Source organism: Saccopteryx leptura, chromosome 2 (genome assembly GCF_036850995.1).
Source record: "Saccopteryx leptura isolate mSacLep1 chromosome 2, mSacLep1_pri_phased_curated, whole genome shotgun sequence".
Classification (NCBI taxonomy): Eukaryota; Metazoa; Chordata; class Mammalia; order Chiroptera; family Emballonuridae; genus Saccopteryx; species Saccopteryx leptura.
Window position 1 is genome coordinate 59,640,550 of NC_089504.1, and position 17,582 is coordinate 59,658,131.

General features: G+C 40.4%; 1 protein-coding gene across 3 annotated transcripts in view; it reads left to right on the forward strand.

Moving 5' to 3' along the window:
- Positions 1-17,582, forward strand: part of DOCK8 (dedicator of cytokinesis 8) — a 246,704-nt gene that overhangs the window by 113,848 nt on the left and 115,274 nt on the right. For all 3 annotated transcript variants that reach the window (XM_066368042.1, XM_066368043.1, XM_066368044.1), the window contains 5 exons: positions 475-555; positions 2,027-2,186; positions 4,258-4,388; positions 5,821-5,914; positions 6,647-6,809. In XM_066368042.1, the coding sequence (XP_066224139.1) occupies positions 475-555; positions 2,027-2,186; positions 4,258-4,388; positions 5,821-5,914; positions 6,647-6,809 (629 nt within the window). The remainder of the gene's footprint in view (positions 1-474; positions 556-2,026; positions 2,187-4,257; positions 4,389-5,820; positions 5,915-6,646; positions 6,810-17,582) is intronic.

The window sequence follows — 17,582 nt, forward strand, 5'->3', positions numbered from 1 at the left end:
TGAAAGGTTTGAGTCTTCAATCTGACTTTTACAGAGATCATATCTCTTTTTTACATTGTAAGCAATATAATTTTTAAAAATGAGCTTTTCACTTCCTACATCTCTCGTGGGTTTTGTTTTACAAAATAACTTTTATTGCATTTTTTATTGTAGTCATAACACATGATTATTGTTTAAAAGTAGAAAATACACATAAGCAACAGGAATAAGATAAACATAGTACATAGTCCCATCGTACAAGATAATTAACATTTGCTGTGCATCTACTGTCATCTTTTCAATATGCCTTTATGATGTTTTTGTACAAAACTGTATAGTACTTTTCACACTAATTTTTTAAATAAAAAAAAATCAATCACAGACATATTCCCATGTCATTTATTATTGTCAGAAAACCTATTTTTGATAGTTGCATAGATCCTGTTATGTGGATATAATTTATGTACATTGTTTTAATATTATTTCTGTTGGTAGATTGAGAAAGTTCTTCAGCAAGGAGAGATTGGAGACTGTGCAGAACCCTACATGGTTATTAAAGAAGGTGATGGTGGAAAGGTATGATATTTTGAGTATTGCTAAATGGTGACATCTTAGAATAAGCAGATATTTTTTAGAAGTGTTCCACAATATAGTTAATGGGGTTTAGTTTCTATTTTTGGTTCATAATATATTCCTAAATGAGATACCAATAAATTGCATTTAAACCAAAGAAGAAAGAGAAACTGGCTATTGATGACAACTTTTTAAAGAAATAAATCCTTAGACTCAACAAATAATGTGATATATACACTAATGTCTAATTGTGAAACTTAACTAGGGCAAAGTGACGTCCTGTTCTCAGGTTCTGAGGCTCTGACCCAGCTGTTTGGAAGGGCCACAGTGACCCCATGAAACTAACCAGTGCCAAAGCTCTCTGGCTTTTCTCAGCAGTATGGGCCACCGTCCCTTCCAGTGTGGGTGTGTGGAATTCGGCTGAGATTACTGCACGTCATAAATTCATTAATGCAGCATAGTTACTGAGCCTATGAAAGGGACATCATTTCCCAGCACCCAATATGATATCTAAAGCATGGCCTTTCTGGACAAAGACTTGCCTAATCAGCATCACTACAGACTTAAAATTTCAAATAAGATGTATCAAACTCAAGACATTTTTTTTTAAATCTACCTTTTATTCTGAACTTAGAGCACCTTGGAAGTGTTGTCAGCCTAATAAGGACATTATTAAGAACCTTTATAGATCTTTCTGGAGTTTTCTAAGACAACTTTTGATAAAGTAGGCTCTCTTGAGAGCTTGGTAGATGATATAAAAAACTTTTTATTCCAAGATTCTCTCATGCAAATTCAAGTCATGTAACTAGCCCCTAAAACTGGCACTTGTTGGTTAGCCTTGGACTTTTTTTTTTTTTTTTTTTTTTGTATTTTTCTGAAATGAGAAGCAGGGAGGCAGAGAGACAGAATCCCTCATGCGCCTGACCGGGATCCACCCGGCATGCCCACCAGGGGGTGATGCTCTGCCCATCTGGGGTGTTGCTCTGTTGCAGCCAGAGCCATTCTAGCACTTGAGGCAGAGGCCATAGAGCCATCCTCAGCACCTGGGGCCAACTTTGCTCCAATGGAGCCTTGGCTGCGGGAAGAGAGAGATAGAGAGAAAGGAGAGGGGAAGGGTAGAGAAGCAGATGGGCGCTCCTCTCTGTGCCCTGGCTGGGAATTGAACCCAGGATATCCACATGCTGGGCCAAAGCTTTACCACTGAGCCAACCAGCCAGGGCTGGACTTCTTTTTTTTTTTAATGAATGTGAATTAATACTCGAATGTAACCTTTCTTTAAAGTCCTCCTTTTCTAATTTATATTTCCTTATCAGTTAGACTTTTGGCTATAGATGTGCCATTTTTCTGTCCAGTTACTCTTTTTAATCAGTAGGGTAGGGATTTTGGAAATTCCTGTCATATCCATGGCAGGACAGTTGACTTGGTGCTGGTGCCCATTGCTTGTTTCTGCTTGCCTGTTTCCACTTTCCTCTAGAGTAAAGAAAAGGTTGAAAAACTAAAACTTCAAGCTGAATCCTTCTGCCAACGTTTGGGGAAATACCGGATGCCCTTTGCCTGGGCTCCCATAAGCTTAGCGAACTTCTTCAATGTCTCCACCCTGGACAGGGAGGTAACCGATGTGGAGTCCATGGTTGGTAAGATTTTCAGCTGCAGTGGGGAGGGGTGGGCTCCCCATTGTACCAACTCTGAAGTTAACTGCTTATTAGTGGGGGGCATAGGGGTAAAGTAAGGTGTGGGAAATGGGGAAGGAGATTAATAGATTGAAGCACTATTGTGGCTGGATTACAAATGTATGATTAGATAATGATTCCCCAAAATTATCATGAATGTTTGTAAAGTTTAAATATACTCCTATAGTAAGATTTTTGGTTGGAACTTTTTGGACAGTTTGACACTTTAAAAACTTAGTTTTTAAGTAACTAAGTTTACTCCTCTTGAAAGTGAAATTCTTAAAAATAACAAGAAAATAAAATAACCATCTATAGTGCGTTAAAGGCACCATGGCTGGCACCAAAACATAAGAAGAGCCACCGTTACAGAGGTTTCAAAAGCAAACCTCAGGTTTCTCCCCTGGCCAGGAAGCTCAGTTGATTAGAGTGTCGTGCTGATATGCCAAAGTTGCGGGGTGGATCCCCGGTCAGGACACATACATACAAGAATCAACCAATAAATGCATAAATAAGTGGAACAACAAATCAATATTTCTCTCTCTTTCTCTTTCTCTCCCTTCTTCTTTCTCTCTAAAATTAATATGTATTTTTTTAAACTCAGGTTTCTCAGCAAATTTTCTAGTCCCTTAAAATTAATGTTGCCAACTGCAGTGAAAAAGTGGATTCCAAAAGAATATTTAGTTACTGTTCCAATTTATTTAGCATGTTTCTTTTTCATCACCTCACCCTTGATCTGAATCATTAATTTTTAAAACAGGTTGGATATGAACTATTCAAGAGGGTTATAGAATTTTCAAGTAGACCCACCCCTACTTGTGGCAGACTTTCTATAATATTTTCCTAAATGTCTTTGGATCCAGCAAATATTTAAATCTAGAGTCACATTTCTCATGTACTCCTTAGCTCTGCCACTTCTGAAATGTCGCCTGTAGCAGAGGAATGGAGGAAAGGGTATTTTGTTATTGCTGCTGCTGTTTTTCAGCTATTGTTGCATAATTACTAGTCAGAACTCCTGGGTTATTTCTGATTTATCATTAACAAACCTCATTTTAGTGCATCCTGACCTTCACACCACAATGTTTCTTTATTTTAATGCCAACCTCTATGTTACCCAGTTAGCCTTATGTGAAAGAGTTGTGCGTAGAGCCTAGAGGACACCACAAACAAGTCCATAAATTCAGGCAGAGGGCTTGCTGAGGCTTTAGTAATCTCTAGGTCAAGGATAAATTTACCTGACCACAGAGGCTGATTCTTAAGAAGCAACCAGAAGAGACAGTATGGCAAGTTTAGATGGGCAGCGGTAGCAAGAAGTCCCAATTCAGCAACATGGCAAGACTTAAGGATGGGAGAGTATTCAAAGACACGATTGCCCATATTAGAGTTAGTTCTAAGCAATTTGACTATTCACAACAGTTTTGCAATAGAAAAACAACAAAATCCTCACCTAAATTTCGAAGGGGGATAAGAAACAACTAAGCAGAGTATTATGGTCCCGGCCCAGTTTGGGTGAGACTGAGAGTTCTAATCCCCATTAGGCAGGTCAGCCAGTTCTGCTGTCTGCCTGGTCCACACAACTGGAAAGAAAGCTGGGGTTCACAATATACTCAGGCTCACCCAACCACATTCGGGTCACAATCTCAAATGCCTTCAAGGGCATTGAGTACATGCCTCTCCCAATGGAATGAAAATGTAAAAATAAAACGAAAACAAACACTGTTGACTAAATAAAGCTTATCTGCAGACCCTGTTCTGGCTGCAGCTCTGGATTCCTGCGGGTGGCCTCTGGCCTGCCCTCCGTGTGGGAGGGAGCTGAGCTGCTCAAGGCCTCTCCACTCTGGTGGAGGAGGAAGAGGGTTGGCAACAGGGGCGCTGAGACAGGGAGGGGTCACTGGAGGGAAGTTTCCATTCAGAAGTAAAATGGCCATGCTCTCTGTTCTTGTTCGTGACTTTAAACATATCTCATATGTGGTAAAGGTAATACCTGCCGTGTCAAACAGAAGGGCAACCTTTAGAACAACAATTGTTTTCCTTAAAGGAAGAAGCTCTGTGGGTGAGCGGAGAACCCTGTCCCAATCTAGAAGGCTTTCTGAAAGAGCCCTTTCCTTGGAGGAAAATGGAGTTGGATCCAACCTCAAGACCATGACAATTCACAGCTTTTACAAGCAGGTATCTCTTCATGTTACTATATGTCTAGGTTTGTTCCCATAATGTCATGGGTTTTGGAGCCCAGAGGGGTAGTATATGTAGTGAATAAAAGAACGAGTTGGTTAACCTCACCAAGCCTGAGTTTCATGATCTACAAAACAAGGATGAGGCTGCTTGCTTCATGTGGCTTTTGGGAAGATTAGGTGATGTGAAGTAGGTCAAGCTATTCTCAGAGTGCCTGGATACAGCAGATAACTCAGTGAGTGTTAGCTCTTGTCATTGAGAGAAGGATTTGCTCCCACTGATACCAACTATCCCATTTGAGCTCTCACGGTCGATTCAATTTATGAGGCTATGAAAACAGGCTGGCTGAGACATTGTCCCCCTTTGGTCGCGGGAGTTCCTGGGCTGGCTGTTGTCCCTCTCACCTCACCGCTATTCCAGGTGCAGGCTTCGCAGGGCTGCCCTGCTTGCTCAGAGAGGGTGACCATTGCCAATGGCATTCTTTTTTAACTCATTAAACACTGAGACTTTAAAAAACAAAAAATTTCCTACAATAATCAAATTCATAGAGGCAGAAAGCAGAACGATGTTTGCCAGGAAGTGGTGAGTAGGGCATTGTTTAAAGGGTAGAGAGTTTCAGTTTTGCAATATGAAAGTGTTCCGGAGAGTGGTTGTGCAACAAAGTAAGTATACTTGACACTACGGAACTGCACACTCAGAAATGGTTAAGATGGCAAAATTTATACTATGAGTATTTTTTCTACAAAAAAACAAAACAAAACACTTTAGACTTGGTTTGACTCTGTTTTAGAAAATGTAGCTCAGTCTTCATGAGGCAGAGTACTTGACTTACATAAGTCTAAGTTTTCTTATCTGCACTTGGGAAGAAGATATACCTACCTAACTACCTTACCAGGCTGTTACAAGGATTAGAGCTCTTGCCCATGGGTCCCTTGGTTGAATGTCTATCCCATGTGGACACATAGAAGGTAGTATTTATGCTTAGCCCTCTTAGTCAAGACAAATATGAAAAAAAGCGATAGGAAAAAAAAAATGAAAAGACTTCTTCATCTTCAGATCCTTGAAGAAGAAAAGTAAACTTATTTTGTATTAGTCCAGGGAGTAAAACAAGCAACAGTAGGCTTAAGTTATAGGGGAGATGCTTTTGGCCTAGATTTCTAATGGTCAAGTAGACTTCCTTAGAACACAGTAGAAGCCCATCCCCAGAAGGACTGATGAGAGGCTAAATGACAGTAAATCCAGGATTAGTAGAGAGGGAATATTTGACAAGAGGTTGAACTGAACGACTTCAGCATTGCCTATAATCCTAATTTCTGTGAAAGGCATGTTAAAATAAAGTTTAAAGATAAAAAATCTTCCCATAAATCATTGGTCCCTATCCCAGGAGTCCATCGTGTATCTATACTAACCCTGACTTCTTTTTTGGCAGGAGGGAGATCGCCTTAGTGATGAAGACTTATTCAAGTTTTTAGCTGACTACAAAAGGTCTTCATCCTTACAGAGAAGAGTCAAGTCAATTCCAGGTGTGGATGGCTTGTCTTTATCCTCTTGAGCTGTGTTAAAGCCATTTGTGATTAGACTCATTATTTGTCTAGCGCTACAATTTATAAAATTATGTGTACCAAATGAAATGTGGGATTCTACATTGGGAATTGAGTTTGAATTGATCTACTTTTTTTGGAAACTCTATTTATATTCTCCATTCTATTAAAGGACTGATTCTGTAAATAAACATGCTTTAGATCTGGTTTCTCAGTTGATTAGGTAATTGTTTGAACAGAGGAGACTTTTTCATCATATAAAATATTATATAGAACTCTAGTATAAAAAGAAAAGTGAATGTGAGATGCGTTGTTGGAAGGTGAGGACACCATCCTTATCCTCAGCTTAAGAGCCTCTAAAACACTTTGGCAGCACTCGGGGTACCAGAGAACCCAGTTCAAAAACCACCAATATTAACTTAAACATGTACTATTATGGTGTAGTAGTTGTGGAAGAGACTTTAAAGATCCTCTAATCTAGTTCTATTTATTTTACAATTTCTTGCTTTTTAATTTCTAGAAACAAAATCTCGAAAGTTGTCATGATGTACTTTTTCTCCAGCTATAGGAAATTACCAGTAGCTGGGAATTTCCAAACTCCCACTCCGACTACTTATCCTTATTTTCATAAAAGAAATATGCTATAATAATCTTTATCAATTCCTCTGTAATAGACAGTGTCTTTTCTAAAACTGTCCTGTTCTCTCTCTTCAGGCTTGCTCAGACTAGAGATTTCTCTAGCTCCAGAGGTCATCAATTGTTGTCTGACCCCTGAACTATTGCCAGTGAAACCCTTTTCTGAAAACCGAACACGTCCACACAAAGAAGTGTTGGAATTTCCCATCCGGGAAGTCTATGTCCCTCATACTGTGTACAGGTAAGAAACAAAGGCTCTTGGAAAACCATTGAACCCATGTTTAGAGTTAACGTTTGGATAATGCTTTTGTCATCCCTCTATCTACCTTTCCACTTACTAGGTTTCAGGAAAAATGAAATATGATGTTTACATTACTTTGCTAGGTCACTTTCTAAAAATGATTATCTAATTTTTTTTTAACAAAAAAGTGTTACTTCAGCCATAATTAGAATTTAGGATTATAGTCAACGTATTTCTCCCAGAAATAAAAAAATTCTCCTTATCATTACCTTGTTCTTTTTATGTGCAGAAGGATGTATTAGGGAAAGAGCTCTGTAACCAAAAATGTTCTTGGTTTTTTACCTCAAGACCAGCTTTGTCAGATAGAATTTACAGCAACGATAGAAATGTTTTAATATGGGTGCTGCTCAGTACAATAGGTACTAGCCACATGTGGCTATTTAGCACCTGAAATGTGGCTTAGGGCAATGGAAGAAGTGAAATTTTAATTTTATTTAACTTTAGTTCATTTAAATTTAAATTCAAGCAGCTATAAGTGGCTGGTGGCTACCATTTGGACAGCAGGGAGCTAGACAGTGAAGAACTCAAGGTTAGGCTGCCTTGGTTTCTTGGAAGCCCTTTACTTGGGGCTGGGAGGGAATGTGTCAACATACATCTGCCAAAGCCAGTACTGCTTACATATCTTAGTTTTTATTTTGAGAAGATTTATTTTTTGATGCAGAGAAGAATGCTGTGACAAGCACCTCTCCTCCACCATCTGGAAGTGACATTTTGTGTGTGAGTGTGTGTGTGTGAGTGTGTGTATGTGTGTGTGTGTGTGTGTACAGTCGTACTGATTAAGTTGAAGTCTCCTTTATCCCCAATCTCTAGTCACAGATTTATCTACCTTGCCCCCCAAACAGCAGTGATGAACTTATGTGTGTCCTTTCTCCCATTTTCTTCTGATTCACACACATCTGTATATAGAACTCTGTGAACACCAAGTGTTATTACTTTTATATTCATTTTAAATGTCCATAAGTGGCTGCACACCCCACATGTTATACTGCACTTCTCATCCGACAGTGTGATTTTCTTTCTTTTTTGTTTGAGTATTACTGTGGGCTTATGAATTTTATTGATTCAATGTGTTACATTCAGTTACAGTGATTATCCTTCTTAGTTATTTAGATTTTCACAAATTTAGTGAATGTGAATTACTTGACAGCTTGTATTTTGAAATATTAATATTGATTTATATAGAGCTTTGTCATCATTTTAAGGGTTGTATAGTATCCCTTTCTGTATAGAGGACGTATTTATCCATTTCTGTTTTTTTAATTGATAGACATTTATGTTTTTTTTCAAATTTGGGACTCTTTACAAACACTGTGCAGTGGGAACTTTTGTCTTAATCTCTCTGTGCATGTGTGAGAATATTTTCCTAAGGAAATGCCTAAAAGTGAAATTATTGCATCTCAAGCAATATACATTTTAAGTTTTATTTATACTGCCACTTTTTCCCAAAATAATTTTACTAGTTTGCAACCCTTTCAACAGTGTTAAGAGAGTTCTGATGCCCCCCAGCCCTCACCCACACTTTCCAGGATGATTTATGTGTATGTGGGACTGAAATGCAAAGAATTTCAGAACTCACCTAAGCCAAATACACCCACACCCACATTTCCAGATGCGCAAATCGAGACCCAGACAGGAAAAATGAGCGGTTCACTGAGGTCAAAAGCTACAGGGAGAAATACAAAAAACCATTCACACACTTAGAAGTTTCTTTCAATGTTGGTGAAGTACACATGTCTTTCCCCCATTTAACCCTTTCTAAAGCAGCTCTTTGTTTTCTAGCCTCATTTTTAAATATAAACTCAGCCCAAGTACCTCGCCTAGATAAATAAGCATTCCTTAGATGTAGTATGTAGTTTTAGTTCTCTATTCCCTAGAAGGAGATAAAAGCATGAAAATATTTGCTTATGGATGCTGTGTTTGTGTCTCTAGAAACCCTATCCTATAATTGGGGGGTGCTTGTGGAATTGGAATAAACTTGCACCAAATGAATTCTATAGTTTTTCAACTTCCCTAGGAGCATTTAATCCCCCATGGGAAGCATTCACAACTCCCTCTACTCCTAGCTGCAAACATTGTCCTTAATTACATCACAGCGGGATTCAGAATGCATTAGTGTGCCAGATGATTCAGAAATGTAGGAGTGCCCAGGAGAGCAAGCCTGAACGATTACTGTGGGCCCAGCTTGGATTCATGAGAAGTGAACCCACAAGTGCCAAGTGAATATTCTTTAAGCGGTTCTGCACACTATAGAAAAGCCAAGGCCGCCTCATTAAAAATCAGGCTACCCTTGGAAATGATTGAAGAAAACGCTTCCGTCCAGTTGGGGCACAGCACTTTCTCTTAGCTCCCAGCCCACCATATTTTAGGAACCTTGTTTAAGGAACATGAGTTAGAGTCAACTTGGTTCAGAGTCTTACTACATGAAACTTCGAGGGATGTAGAGAGCATCTTGTATGAATCTTCCATGCTGTTGTTAAATTTTTACTATTTCTTCTCCAGTCCTCACATGCTTCCAGTAGTTTGGTTTAGGTTGGTCTTGACAGTAACCAGTCCTAGACTGATTCTGCTTTTCCTACAACTCCACTGCCATGTCACAAAATGGAAAGGGAAAATTCAAGTCAGGTCTAAATAAACCCCAGGTCAAATTGGTCGTTAACTAATTTTGCCTTTGGTGACCTAGAATTCTCATTTCTATCCGTTTTTCCTTCTTTTTGTTCCTTGCCATCTCCCTCTGTCTCAAAAAACTTACACTCTCATCTCTTTTCTACTGCCTGCAAACCTAAGTCTCTTTTCAATCAAGGGTCTCTTAATTTATCTACATTATGGTATCAATAACAGGTATGGCCTAATGTCTGTGTCTCCCACAGGCATTATTTCAGTAGGGACAGCAGTTTCTCTTTCATTTAGTAACATTTTCCTTCAACTTAGTTGAATTCTGCAAGTTATTCTGAGGGTTTGGTGAGTAGGGTAACTTTCCCCATTGACATTGCTACATATTTCCATGACTCTAATCCTGGCACAGCTATATCCCTTTAAGGAAGCCAAACAAAAGTTAAGATTTACAGAGCAGATAAATTCATGGATAACTGTTTGATTTAGGATTCACCTAATGAATATAAAACACGGTTTGACTTATAAAAATTTGATTTATCCAGAACTTATGGATAATATATCTATTGACCAATGAAGGGAGGCCTGCAGTGACCAAGCCAGGATTCAAGTTTCAAATTTGTATACTTTTAATATAAACTGCAGAGCTCCCTTGGATGGAAGGAACCATTACGTGGATCTAATGGTAGATGTTGTCTGGCCTTGAGTGTGAGTGGTGGCCAGAGTCATACATTATAGGATTCTAATATGGGTGAAGTTTCAATTTAACACCAACTGAGTAGAACTCGGATGACTTTTGTCTCTCTTAAAGGAGCAGCTGCCATGGAACCTCAAATAAAATTGGCTTAGGATAGGCTGAGATTGCCTTCCTGCCCTCAGTCTCCCCATCCTCCTACCTGTTCAGGTGCCTCTTCTACCCCTTCTGGTGCCCTCAGTCAGGGTCACCATGTTGGACCATAGTGAGCACCATTCACATTGTATTCCCCGTGGATGCTGGAGCTGGTGTCTCTCTATCTTATTCTTATTGCTTTAAGGAGCAATCTAAATCACTTATTATGCTGAACTCAGACACATCCTCACATGCCAGCTAGGGTTGATCACTGATAAAACAAACACCTTCTCTCAAGGAAGAGATGAACTTCTAGAGCCAGAGTGCTGATCCCAGGAATGGCCAGCATCTCTGCAGTGCCGTGTGTCACCTCTGTGGGTGAGAGGCACATAGCCAGACAACTGTGCCCTGAAACAGACCCAGGAATGAGCTTTAGCGAAATCACAGAGGACAGTAATTCTGAAAATAGAGCAGAACAGCTGGAAAAATTAGGTTGATAGATAGGATTACCCAAATCTGAATTTAACATTCCTTTCTCCACACCCAGATTAAGAAAACACATAGTTGTTAGCCCAGGAACACGTTTGGACCAACTCCTGGCTTACTTCCCATGTGGCCCGCAGCTGGTAATGGAGACACCAGCTGCCTTCTGGTGGGGGCAGAATGAAAACAGCACAGGCGGGGGCCAAGGCCTAGGGAGACCTTGACGGGTATCTTATCCTGTGGTTGCTGCAGAGATCACAGACGCTGAGGTTGTAATGAGCTTGTTAAGCTCCTTGCCATCCCTTTAACTGGTGATTACATTAGGCAAAGCCACATAAAGCATGTTTTCATTTCTCACCCCAGCCCCCAAGAGCCTCTGAGGTCTTTTTATTCAATTATCAGACTTGCTGTTGAGGACTGTGCTTGTCGAGAACAAGCCTATCAGTTAGAACACGATTTCTTTGATGGATAATTAGCTGTTTTCAGACCTCCTCCTATTCAGCCAAATGTTCTCAGACCAGAAGTCTCCATTCTCAGAGCGTGCCTGATAACTGGCCTAATAGGGAGGTGCCTCCCGTGTCACAGTGGAGTTCTGAGGAATGCGACCAGATTTGCATCCTACAGCGGCAGAAAGAATGGCAGGAATAAGCGTGCAAGCCAATCCTGAATAAATGCCTGGAAGTTGTAATGGAAAGAATAGGGTTTCTAAGGAAAGGAATGAACCAGAAATGATTCTGGATGAGATGGTTAGGGAGGAGTTGGGACGTAGGGAATGGAAGCTCTCCTTGAGAGGGACTCTATTTTGTCCAAGGAAATGGATTCCAAATCTGAGCCCAGTTGGCTCTATGTCCAGACTGGATCCTCTCACTGCTGTGGGTGAAGGAGTAGGATGGGGCAAAGGTGGCTGTGCCTCAGAGTCTATTGTAGAGCTTTATAAAAATACTAATGTTCATCTTGGAGGCTTACCCACCTGGAGACTCCTTTTCAGGAGGTCTGCGGTGGGGCCTTGGGCCTCCTTTAGGAATCAAAGCCTCCCCCTCCCTTTAATGGAGTTCCTCTCAATAAGCTGTTCTAATCCATGGAGTGAGTCACCCAAAGGCCCACAGTGACTTCAGCCACTGGAAACTCAGAGGCGAGGGCCATCAACTTCATCCACCTGACTTGAGAAGCAATCCCACAGTGTGCAGAGAGATCAGGTGAGATGGATTTGGCCAAGAGCAAGTACTTGTCTATCAAGAATCTATAACAACCTGACCAAGTAGTGGCACAGTGGATCAAGTGTTGGCCTAGGATGCTAAGGACCCAGATTCGAAATCTCGAGGTCTCCGGTTTGAGTGCAGGCTTACCAACTTAAGTCCGGGGTCACTGGCTTGAGTGTGGAACATAGACAGGATCCCATGGTTGCTCACTTGAGCCCAAGGTCACTGGCTTGAGCAAGGGTTCACTGACTAAGCTGGAATCCCCCAGTCAAGGTACATATGAGAAAACAATCAATGAACAACTAAGGTGCCACAACTAGGAGTCAATGCTTCTCATCTCTCTCCCTTCCTGTCTTTCTCTCTCACTTAAAAAAAAAAAATCTTTAACAGCAGGAAACCTCTTCACATGAGGTCAGTTTTTAATGACGTAAATCTCTGCAGATGCTCTAAGTACTCCAGTGTTATTACTAATTAATGATCGGTAGTTTCTGATGTGTTTAGCCCGGACCTAAATCACTATCAAAAGAATGCCTTACTTAAATAACTATCAAAATAATAACTTCCCATTTTTACTTGTTTCTTTAGTTGTTTGAAGTTTATTTTGGATAAGGTAGTTTATTCTAATGGTTCAAAATTATTCAAGTACAAAAATGCAGAGTGAAAATTCTCTCTCCCATCTTGACCTCCAGCCATCAGATTCTTGGAGTCATCCTTTCTAAGTACATATACATAATATGGTAAATATATGCAATGGGATACTACTCAGCCATAAGAAATGATGGCATATTGCCATTTACAACAACATGGATGCATGGATGGACCTTGAGAACATTACATTAAGTGAAATAAATAAATCAGAAAAAGCTAAGAACTACTGTATATGATTTCACATATAGGTGGGATATAAAACTGAGAGTCATAGACATAGATAAAAGTGAAGTGGTTACCGGGGGAGGGGGTGGAGAGAGGGTAGTAAAGAGGGACAAACATACAGTGATAGAAAATAATTTGACTTTGGGTGATGGGCACACAAAACAATCAATAGTTCAAATGCCATGGAGATATTCACCTGAAACCCATGTACTCTTATTGATCAATGTTCTCACATTAAATTTAACTTCAAAAAAAAATTTTTAAGTAAAAATATATATACATAGTTTGATTTTATTCATTTATTTATTGCACAAATATTATTCCATGTATACAATGTGCCAGGGCCTATTCTAAACACTGGCACAAAACAGATGAAAGTCATGTAAATTCCACAGCTCAATCCTATTTTTGACAATTGGAAACAGACATCTTTTAAAATCAATTTCATGTGTATCCTTCCAGAAATAACCTATGTATGTACAAGCCATTGTAACCCTATATGTTTTCCTTTCATAATGCAAATGTAGCACAATTGCCACAGTGCTCTGCACCTTGATTTTTCATTGGACACTACATTATGGAGAGCACTTTCACGTGAATACATAGAACTGTCTCATGCTTTTTTTTACGGCTGCACTGACTTTCATGATATGGAAGTAGCATGATATATTTAACCCATGCTGACGAGCATCTAAGTAAGGTGTTTCCAATCTTCTGACATTACAACTGAGGTTATAATGCAAAATCTTAGAGATTCTTTCACATGTGTGTAGCATATTTGTTGGATAAATTCTTGCTGTTCACCCTTTAAAGAACTCGGCCTTAGCCCTGGCCGGTTGGCTCAGTGGTAGAGCGTCGGCCTAGCGTGTGGAGGACCCGGGTTCGATTCCCGGCCAGGGCACACAGGAGAAGCGCCCATTTGCTTCTCCACCCCTCCGCCGCAATTTCCTCTCTGTCTCTCTCTTCCCCTCCCGCAGCCAAGGCTCCATTGGAGCAAAAGATGGCCCGGGCGCTGGGGATGGCTCTGTGGCCTCTGCCCCAGGCGCTAGAGTGGCTCTGGTCGCAATATGGCGACGCCCAGGATGGGCAGAGCATCGCCCCCTGGTGGGCAGAGCGTCGCCCCATGGTGGGCGTGCCGGGTGGATCCCGGTCGGGCGCATGCGGGAGTCTGTCTGACTGTCTCTCCCCGTTTCCAGCTTCAGAAAAATGGAAAAAAAAAAAAAAAAAAAGAACTCGGCCTTAAATACAGTGTGTCCAAAAAGTCATGGTGCACTTTTGACCAGTCACAGGAAAGCAACAAAAGACGATAGAAATGTGAAATCTGCACCAAATAAAAGGAAAACCCTCCCAGTTTCTGTAGGATGATGTGGCAGCATGTGCGCATGTGCAGGTGATGACGTAACACTGTGTATACAGTGGAGCAGCCCATGGCCATGCCAGTCGAGATGTGGACGGTACAGAGGAAAGTTCAGTGTATTCTGTGGCTCGCTAAGTTTGAACCCGTGACCAAAGTGCAACGTGAATATCGGCGCGTTTATAACGAAGCGCCACCACATAGGAATAACATTACTCGGTGGGATAAGCAGTTGAAGGAAACCGGCAGTTTGGTGGAGAAACCCCGTTCTGGTAGGCCATCAGTCAGTGACGAGTCTGTAGACGCTATATGGGATAGCTACCTAAGGAGCCATAAAAAATCTGTGCATGAGCCCACATCAAACTGCACTGAATAGGTATGAAACTGGGAGAGTTTTCCTTTTATTTGGTGCAGATTTCACATTTCTTTCATCCGTTGTTGCTTTCCTGTGACCAGTCAAAAGTGCACCATGATTTTACGGACACACTGTATAAGACAGTGCTAAAGCCCAGTCCTTGATTTTACTAAACTTAGCATGTAGTTGCTTGTAGAACGCAAAGCTTATTATGAACAAACACTTAATTTAAGAACAGCAGCACAGCCCAGGCAAAATCAAAACATTTGAATTAGCCAACTAATGGAGACAAAGGCAAAGTGATTCTTGTTTCCTGAATTATCTAGATAATTATGTCCTTGTACTTAACTTTGCTGTGGCAAGTTGGTCTCAGTAATAAATCAGGAACACACTCCCCACTTACCTGATGCCTGCTCCAAAGCTGTGTTGCTTTCCTTTTTTTCTAGGAAAATGAAAAAATTCAGAAGCAAGTTACCTAAGACTACTTAGCAACAGTTGCAGGTTTTGCAAAGCTATGGTTTCAGCCACTTGAGGGCACAATTTGCTCATTTTCTAGATTCAGACACAATCTGCTCTTTCCTTTTACAAAGGAGTTGTGATTGTATTAAAAGAAAACACACATCTCACTTTTTTGCCTTTGAAGTGTAGAGCAAGAAAAAACAAAACAAAACACTGAGAATTGTTCCAGTGTCCCAAGAATCGCTGGTGCCATTGTTTTGCAAAACATTTTATTTTCACCTGTCAACTTCTGCCTTCTTTCATTAGTAAGTCATGACCTTAGAAATCTGGAGCTTTTTGGAAGCTCTCTTGGGGATCAGGATTAAGATCTGTACCCTGTGATGTAGAGAAAGAGTAAAATCTCAGTTTTGGGGGGAGTTGTTCACAACACATATTTACACATTGACCAATCCTGATTCACATACGGAACTAAAAGAATGTGTGTGAGGCAGTAATGAAATAGTGTTAAAGAGGGTCTGTGACCTCACTGATTCCACAAGTCACAGCCTCACGTTATACTCACTCATTTTGAGTCCACTATGCTGGAGTGTTACTGCCTATCCTGACAAAAAATCCTGCTCTCTCCATTTAATGATGGCAAATGTCATAGAGCATTCACATAGAATTCAGCATTTAGGTTCATTGAAACGTCCTGTTTCTTCGTGGGTTTTGGAATATAAATATAAGGCGCTGGGGACAGAAGCAATAGAAATGGTGATGATACTAAGGCAAATCTGGGCTTGCTTTTGATTATGATGAGGAATGAGCCTCCTACAATCCAAAAAGCCTTCTTTCTTTGATTTCTATGCTTCTGTTCGTTTTTTAATTATTTTTTGAAAATTAGTTCCTTGAAGTGGCTTGTCTTCTGACAGGGTATCCTTTGGGGAATTGTTCCCTCTTATTTCTTTTGCCATTTAGGGAGTAAAAATCTTTTCTACTTTTTAGCTTTTTCATCCTTAGCTCCTTCTGTCTTTCCTGTGTATGTTAGTGGTAGCTCGAAGATGTGTATTCATCCACTGCTCCCATGAAGTGTTTGGCCATCACTAAAGCAGAGGTATTTTAACAGCACCCTGTTAATGGATATCCTGTGGTTTTAAGGCCTCAGACAGGCTGCCTTTGGCCCCTCTCAGCAGAGGTCAGGATGCTCTGGGGGAAATTTAGATGCTGTGTCACCTACCTACATGGTCTTCCCAGGGGAAAAGTGGGTTTGGGTGGAGGCAATGCAGGCTAGCCGCACAGCACAAAGTAAAATAGAGCTACGAGTAGGAAAGAACTGAGTTTTGATAATGTAATAAGGTAATTTTTTTTTAAAACCTGGTTAATCAATTGGCTGTCATGTATTTTTAGTCATTATAAATGAATTACATTTGTTCACTGGCCTAAACACCAAAAAGGTTATAAAATTTACAAAACTTTATAGTTCCACCTCATTTGTTTTATGTTCTTTGTCTGACAACCTTCAAAATGTAAACTGAGATCCATGTAATAGTGTGGAAATAGAAATATTATGATTTATTTTTACTTTATTTATTCATTTTTTAGAGAGGAGAGAGACAGAGAGAGAGAAGGGGGGAGGAACTGGAAGCATCAACTCCCATATGTGCCTTGACCAGGCAAGCCCAGGGTTTCGAACCGGCGACCTCAGGAAATGTTATGATTTAATAAGGAATGAAAGTAGAGGAACTCAACTTAGTGGCTAATTTTAATCATTTTTAAATATCTTCATGCCTAAGCTAAAAATTATGCATTTAGCAATAAGAACATCATTTCTCAACATTTCCTAGAGTTAGTCTTTCACACCAAGCCTGCTGTTCCTTTTGTATTAATCTACTTGATTGATGGGGGTGATACGGGCGGTATTTTCTCTCCTATCAAAATTCCCTTCGTGGGTTCACAGATAGGAAGCAGACCAGTTTCCTTATCTTATTAGTAGACTTACATTTCTGTTATGTCCAGGCAAAGTTGACATGCATAGATATGCTATGTACAGTATCCCACATTTGAGAAAATAAAAAAGGTGTCAAACTCAGACACCTTAGAATTCTCACACATTTTCCACCTCAGGATTGGGTGACTTTTCCTCCCAGAGAAGGAACATGGGAATCCTTCTTCAGTTAATTTTATTCTATTCCTTTCCCCCTCTAATACACATCTTCTAAGCTTGTTGGTCCTTCCTTTCACTCTCCTTATTGTCAAGGTGAGAACGTGGCCTCCCCTCCGCCCAGCTCTGTGGAAAGCTCCCTGTGATCCTTAAGCTTGACTCACCTCAAGCTCAAAATTCTGTTGTCTTCCTGCGTGACTGGCCTTTACATTTACTGGTGACAAAGACTTTTATTTCATAGATGTTGAACTGAATGCTGCCAATGTTCACACCATCCAGGACACTCAGATGTATCGTAATGCTTTCATAACGTGAATGAGATATTCTTCCTGGGGAGAGGGCTAGAGAAGGGAGATGGTGCATTTCCCTCCAGCAGCTTTTCTTTCACTCTTAGGACCACCCAACCCGTGG